This window comes from Atta colombica, unplaced genomic scaffold, assembly GCF_001594045.1.
Source record: "Atta colombica isolate Treedump-2 unplaced genomic scaffold, Acol1.0 scaffold38, whole genome shotgun sequence".
NCBI classification, from domain to species: Eukaryota; Metazoa; Arthropoda; class Insecta; order Hymenoptera; family Formicidae; genus Atta; species Atta colombica.
Window position 1 is genome coordinate 2442446 of NW_017259490.1, and position 7754 is coordinate 2450199.

The following is a 7754-nucleotide window of genomic DNA, read 5'->3' on the forward strand; positions in this document are numbered from 1 at the left end:
CTAATATTCAGACTTTTCTTTCAGGAATGCGGCGTGTGTGAATCGTCCCTGAAATACGGTAGCCTTGCTGTGTCAGCTAGTAAACTGGGTCTCCTCTATCATCCGACATGCTTTAGATGTGTAGATTGTAAAGAGCTCCTGGTCGATCTTGCTTATTGCGTGCACGACGACATGCTTTTCTGCGAGAGGCATTATGCGGAACAACTTAAACCAAGATGCGCTGCATGCGACGAGGTAAGTATCTATATTTATACTCGCACACCAAAAAAAGAGAGATCCGTTTACATTACATATAAAATAATATTGGCGACTATTGCTGAACTCATGTATTTGCAAATATTATTATTGCATTAAACTTGTAGGAATTTGTGATACCTTGACTAATAATGTAACGAAATTTTATGACTTGAAAAAATAATAATAAAAATTTATATCCGCCTTGAAAATTTATTTTAAATTTCATTTGCAATTTTATTTGAATTAAAAAATTTACTTTATACTTTAATTTTAGCATTTATTTATTTATTTTTATTTTTATAAAATGTAATCCACTGTTACCATATAAGATCTTTAATTATTTATATTAAAATTTAAAAATATATATGCTTAGAAGGGACTCTCAATCTTTAAAATAACAATAACAAAAACATTTAAGGCTAATGAGAATAAGCGTGGAAAGGGACGCGCAAATTATTAAATCAAAAAATTTATTTCACTCTATTTGATTTACGATGTCTTCTTTATTCAGAATTCTTGAATGTTTCAACTCTCTTTGAAGTTATCAGCAATCAGATATACATTCTTAATCGGTATAGCAATCCGCCAAAATTGGATTATTCACAGATTGCCAAAACTAAAATGGACATGACAGACGTCAAACATGTCATGAAGATTTGGAATGATGTTAATCATTTACATCATCAATAATATTAATTGTTAATTTACAAAGTAATTATACTAATAATTTTTATAATAATTTTTATAATAATACATAATTATTAATTCACAAAGGAATATCTTTCAATATACGACTGAATTTTTATAAGTAGAGTTTGTTAAGAAAAAATTTATTTAATCCAATTATATGATACGAAATATTGAATATGTCAAACATCAAATAGAGTGACGTGAATTTTCTGATTTAATAATTTGCGCATCCCTTCCCGCGCTGACTTCCTTGAATTTTTGTTGTTGTTCTTTTATATTCAAATATCTTGATTTGATAGTTTATACGAGTTACACGATGTTTCATATAAATATAAATATAAATTTTAAAATTATGTATAAAAATCAAATTTAACTGATAACATTAAATTTCGTAATATACGCTAGCGTCAAGATGTTTCAAAATTATTCAAAAATTATGTAAATAAATGCATAATTGATATAAAAATAAGTAATCAAAGACATCCGAGATATTTAAAATGTTTAATTAAAATTTAAAAAGACATTTGCTGTTCATATAAAACAATAGTGGATATCTACTAAGAACAAAATTATCGTTGGGCGTTAATGAAGGAAAGCTGCGGAAGTAGTCGAGGTAGGTAATTGTCAGACCGCAGTGGTTAGCGAGTTTATCCTCAGCCATCTGCCTTACCGGCGACGGTACGTATCTACTTACAAAATGCAACGGCTTGTGTAACTGGAATTGGCACAGATACTTGCAAAATACGTGAGCTCGATAAAAGCGAAATTGTATAAAAGCTAAATAATACAAAGTATAAATATATAAAGAATACAAAAATGAGAGAATCACAATCGTAGTTTGATTTACAATTTAAAACTGAAAAACTGTACAGAATCGATTATACGCAAACCGATCATATTTGTACTCGAATGCGCTCTTTCCCGGGATGTCGACGGAGTCGTCCTATCCATTTAAGGTATTCTCGCGGCGCTGTAAGGTTATACCTCGTACCGTACATCATTTCGCCAGACGTTTATTACGCCGATGGCATTGCTTTTGCATTAAGAAAACCTGAAATCTCAATGACCCAAATATAAGTTGTCGTCAAGGTTCAAGCCGAGCATCCCAGCAATTTGATTTTCAATGAATACATTTTCTTTAAGCTCCACCGGTCCTTCATGGAAACTAATAGGTACGTGTTTGAATTGTATAATATATATGCAATTTTTTTCAATGTGAGTTCGTTAATTATTTGCGCTTTCTAATAAGTACAACACATATAAAATTCTGTTTATCGCGTTTGTTTATACATTTTATATTGCTACGTAAAATGGCGCATGTGGAAATAAGAGAAATCTTACTTACTCTCTACTTACTTAGCTCTCACTTAAAATATCTGAAGAATAATATTAAATGTCGCACGATTACACGCCGTTGTTTCGCCTGGTGCGTAGAAACTGGGCCACTTTCGGCTTTATTTAGATGAACAAAAATAGAGATCGAGTAAGATAGCGGAGGAACATCATAGTCGGTTCATCACTTTTGGAATTGCGCAATGCAAATTATTCTGCGACAACATAAACCGCCGATTTGCGCCAAGATTCTGAGTTTTTCATTGTGCTCTACCAAGCCAGTTGGCGGATTGTAATAATTTATATGAAATATACGTGTAAATTATTATTATTAGAAATTGAAATCGACAATCATATCTTCAACAATTTAGAAATATTAAATTCGAACTGAATTTTTTTGAAAAACTGGATTTAGCATAAACTTATTTACATCAGCCAAAAATTATTTTGTTATTTGTTTAAAAGTATGCAACGAGCCTTTTATTTTCTATCAAAAATTATTAGTAAGTGTATCGATAATGTAATTCAACGAAAATGACTTCAGATTGACTTCAGATTAAAAAAAAAACCAATCATTAAAATAAAAATTCTTGAAGATATTCCTCGGAATTCCTTATAGAATAAAAATGATAATATTACTTTATTTTGAACTTCTCTGAAATTGTTATGAATTTATTACAGATTAATCTATATAATGAAAATGATTACAGTATTGCTGTAATCAATTTATAGAATATAATTCGACATAATTTATGGTATGTAACGTGAGATCCTTCGCAAAATTCACTGAAATATGAAAAGTGCCAGCGTTTCGCCAGTGTTTCGTCAAGAAATGTTGCTTCGAGTTGGTTTTAATCCAACCGGAAACCTCGCCTGTCGGTAATCTATTTTGATTCCTTGTCGAAGCTCCCACCACGATGGATCCAGAGACTGACCCGTTCGGGTCTTTTATTAGAGCCAGTCAGAGAGTTTCAGGAAGGGAACGAAAGACGACGAAAGCGCGCGAATAAATCGACGTAATATCCTTAATGCAGTATTAGGATTTGTACTTTTTTTTATTCGTTTAAGAGAAAATAGATATCTCTTTTCATTTCATTGACTAATAAAAAAAGGAAAGTGACCGCGCCTTTTCCCGATACGAAATCCGTCGTGACGACCACGGCCTGCGGTCACTCGAGAAAGGTGGTTTTGGATTTCGGTAAGTGAAGTGCGCCAGCGCGTAGTCAGACACGGTTGCGCGATAATCGCTCGAGGATAAGTGTTTACGGGTCGGCTGCCAAGATGTCCGCAACCGCGAATGATCGGAAAGAAAAGTCGTCGCGTAAAAGTCACGCGGGATGGTAAGGACCTGGTGAAATGATCCACTCGCTAATCGATATATGTCTGTATATCTGATAATAAAGTACGCAAACACTATTCCCCAAAACAGAGTACACATTCCCCATCTCCCCAGTCGCACCCGCGCGAACACCTCGTAAAATTACGACGAGCCTGAGGATACAAAAACAATTTACACAAAGACAATTTACGTTATATATTTACAATGTCGGGACGATGTAAATTAGAGATCGGTCCGTTTACGATAAAAATGATGTGATAATGAATTGTATAGTGACAATCGATTAAAATTGTATTGAAAATTAATATATTTTAATAATACGATTTAATTCGAAAGATCGTACAATATAGAGATAATTTATATCGGTAATTGCGTCGATATTTACGATATAAATCGCGCAAAATGCGAGTTATATAAATGGAGCTTTTATTTTTTTATGGGGAGAGAGACACGCGATTTTGTGAAACGTTCTGTCGAGACTTTACGAATGTTCTGAGCCTTTGAACAAGCAAAGAGCGAGTTTTATACGAAAATATGGCGTAACAATGACGCAACGTGTCGTAACAGTGTAAAATTCTGGCACATTGTCTATTTCAAGCGAACAGCGTTTTTACGACATGCAACTGCCGCATTAAAATCAATATGAAGTTGGAACGGATTCGTAGATTATGTTTAATATCGCATTTTTTGTACAGCTGAATTAACTTGAATTTTAGTTAGGCAATTGAGCATTAATTTATGTGTGTATATGCACTAAAAAATTGTTTTTGGAAACGTTAATATATGATAAATATTTAATTTAATGATTTTTTTATTATATAAGTACAGATACGAATAAAAATATCTCAATTTGTGTTTATCAATTCTGACGAACAAATCATATAGATTTTCATATATTAGGTGAATATTAGGTGAATAAAAAGAAATCCATTATTTTTGCATGGAATTGAATGGAAAAATAATGGATTTCTTTTTACTACACTTAATATTTGCAGCATAAAAATTTGAAAACTGGTTTTATTGTGAAATAAATTTTTTGTCATCTTAGAAATAATTTAAAATAATAATTTAAAATTAATACAGTATGTAAAAAAAATAATACAAAAATAATAAATGCTTTTCAAAATTATTTTCATATTTCACGTAAATTAATCGTAGTGCTTCAAAATGCGACATTATACGGACATTCGTGCTAAAGATTTATTGAGCAGTCATTTCATGTACCAATTTATTGTTGGCAAACTCATAAACTGAAAACATAACAGAAACAACGCAAACAAATAGTTATGTACCGAAAATTTGCCATTTTATCTAGTTATAGTGCCAATTTTGCAAGGTCGGGCTTTGCTTTTAGATGCGATTTATTATGATTTGAATCTTGATTAAAGCTTTTAGCGAAAGATCGTTTTTTACTTGTTCGTAAAAACTCGATGCCAACTCGAACAGCTAAAAATGTGTCTGTGAATGCGCTGATTTGTGTTAATTATAGCTCATTCACTCGATTATATAGTAATATAATCTATTTCTCTTGAAAAATAATATTTTAATCAATATATTCGAGATCTAATTTGTTTTAAATTATTTAATTATATATATAATATTTATTAATATTTAAACGGATGATAAACTATTATGGTCGAGCACGATATAAATGGCAATATTATTCCTCTGCAGCTAACGTAACAGCAAATCGCTGATGAATGAGACGTTTAACAAAAATAATTAGAATGTCAGTGACACTCGTCAGTAAGAAACGCTTTGTGATGGCAAGGGGTTGCACGTTTCTCGGACGCCAGACATTCTAGCTAGGTCTTTGCACTTGACCATTTCCTGGTTGCCAGAGCTACGTCTCATCTTGATCGGCCAGACTGAATCTGTCACTATTCCGATACTTACTGATTAAAATAACAGTTTTCAGTCCGAAAAATATTTTTACGATAAATTAAAACTTTTCAACTACTTCGAGAATGTTTATTTTTAAATTGTGATTTAAAAGCTCAATTTAGATAAATTACTTTTGCTGCAGATAGCTAATTTGCTTTATCATAAATGATTCCAATAAGAAATTTTGTGAATAAAAAATATTTACTTTTCGTTAAAGCTGTTCCAAGTCGTTTTGTAAAGAGTTATGCAATCCGATATAATGGATTACAGGATCCAATAAAAAATTGTCTCGCGACAAAAACGAGTTCGCAGCAATGTACGACGCAATTTGGGTCACGCGCCACCAATATATATTAAAGTTAAGATAAAAGAAACGGCGGAGAGCAAAAATGAGTAAGATATATGGAAAAAGAGAAAGAGCAGTATATCAATGATTCTGTGAGTCGCGGGCGAAACGAGATCACGGCCAATTCAATATTATAGGCATACCTGGATGCCAAACGGTAAGACGAGGACTTGCGGTCCTGAGGGAATAATCCTGACGGATTGGACTTCAGTTCCACCGCTTTAATCTAAATCGGTCGGCTCGCGAACGTGTTGCGGGGCTTTTCAGATCCGGTGGCACGCTTTTCTTCGACCGTGGCCACCACCGTTCGATCATCGACCGAAATAGCATTGGCATTGTTCCGTTTCCCTCCAGAAGAACCGGCTCTCTTGGGTGCGGGCAAGGAGGTCGACTAATTTCGACCTCCACCGTCGCCATCGCCGATAGGATACGATGTCGCGAGCACGCGTTTCTTCTACATCTAGATTACATACCAATCGATCTTTCTCAAGAGTCAAAGTGTTTGATGTTGCTTTTTTATGATTCATCGATTAGCCATTACCTGTGAAAGGCGCGCACTCACGTGAAAAAGACCTGCTCCGAATCTGTTCTTGGCTTTTACGGGCAGAGTCAAGGTCCTCCACTCAGCGAGTCCAATTTACTTTTCGGCAACGTAATGGTCCGAATTGTATGCTTAATGTTTTAACGACTTACTATTGAGTACCATGACGCTATTTATAACGTCAAATTGATATTATCGTCAATGATATTATTTGTTGACATCTCTGTTATTATTTATTTCCTTTTTATATTACCTTCTTTTATTTGTTTTTTTATATCGTGCCTTTTTTTCACGTATCTAGTTAATGAAAGACTTGTAATATCGATATTATTATTATTATTTCTTAATGTCAGGATGCTAATACAAATTTAATTTAGCGAAAAATTTAATTCACAAAATCGCTAATAGCAGCATTTATTAGTAATAAAGCAATGTATCAAAAACTGCATGATAACAATGCGATTAATAGAACTAACAAAATAATGTGTGTTCCGAATCAATTTCAAAACCACCGATATATTTTTTATATGTAGATTGCATAAGAAGAAAATGATCTTTTATAACCATATTTATAATAACGTAATTGCACAGAGATGTTAATGTTGAGGCTATGTTCTTTTTTATATCATGGATCATTTACTGAGTAAAAGATTTCTTAATTATGATTTCTTAATTGCGTGCCAGTGAATACTCGAGGCATCGGATAATCTGACGAGTAAATTCGCAGAGCGAGACGTCGCGTCGCAAGAGGCAGCGCCGATTTATTTTAGTTTGCATCCGATACGCTGTCGACGTATACGTTTATTTTCGGCGCTAGTCAGGGAAGTGGTCCGGACGGGTGGATTGCGCAGTCGATGCTCCATCACCCACTCGTGTCTCGCGTGTTTCGCGATTCTTCATTCTCCGATTCCATTGCACGTCTTCATGGAATTTTAATGGAGCGTATCGCGCTTCAACGAAAAAGCATTAATAAAATATGAATAAGAACTTAAGTCTTGGATTAAAGATATTATAAGTGTTCTCACTCAAAGAAGTGTTTAATTTTGAGATATTAAAATTTATTCTTGTCTCCATTTTTTAAATACTTAAAGATGTTGTAAACTTTTTCAATAAACAAAACACTATGTATTTAGATTTAAAACACTAGTTTGTTGACAAAGTTTAAAATTAAAACATCTTTAAGTGCTTAAGAAATGGAGACAAGAATAAAACATTTTAATATCTTAAAATTAAACACTTCTTTTTTGACTTACAAATATATTGTATTCTGATCTAAAAAATTAATTAAAATAATATTTAAACAATTATTATGTGGCTATTATTATTAAAAGTTATTAAAGTATAACATTATTGTTTTTTTTTTTTTTTCAAATAATTTCATAATT

General features: G+C 32.7%; 1 protein-coding gene across 5 annotated transcripts in view; it reads left to right on the top strand.

Annotated features, from left to right (window-relative positions):
* LOC108690971 (four and a half LIM domains protein 2) overlaps positions 1–7754 on the top strand; it is a 129243-nt gene that overhangs the window by 87676 nt on the left and 33813 nt on the right. For 4 of the 5 annotated variants that reach the window (XM_018198533.1, XM_018198528.1, XM_018198534.1 and 1 more), the window contains one exon: positions 25–234. In XM_018198533.1, coding sequence (XP_018054022.1) covers positions 25–234 — 210 coding nt within the window. Of the gene's footprint in view, positions 1–24; positions 235–3239; positions 3458–7754 lie in introns of those variants that run through there. The other variant, XM_018198536.1, reaches the window with a different exon arrangement.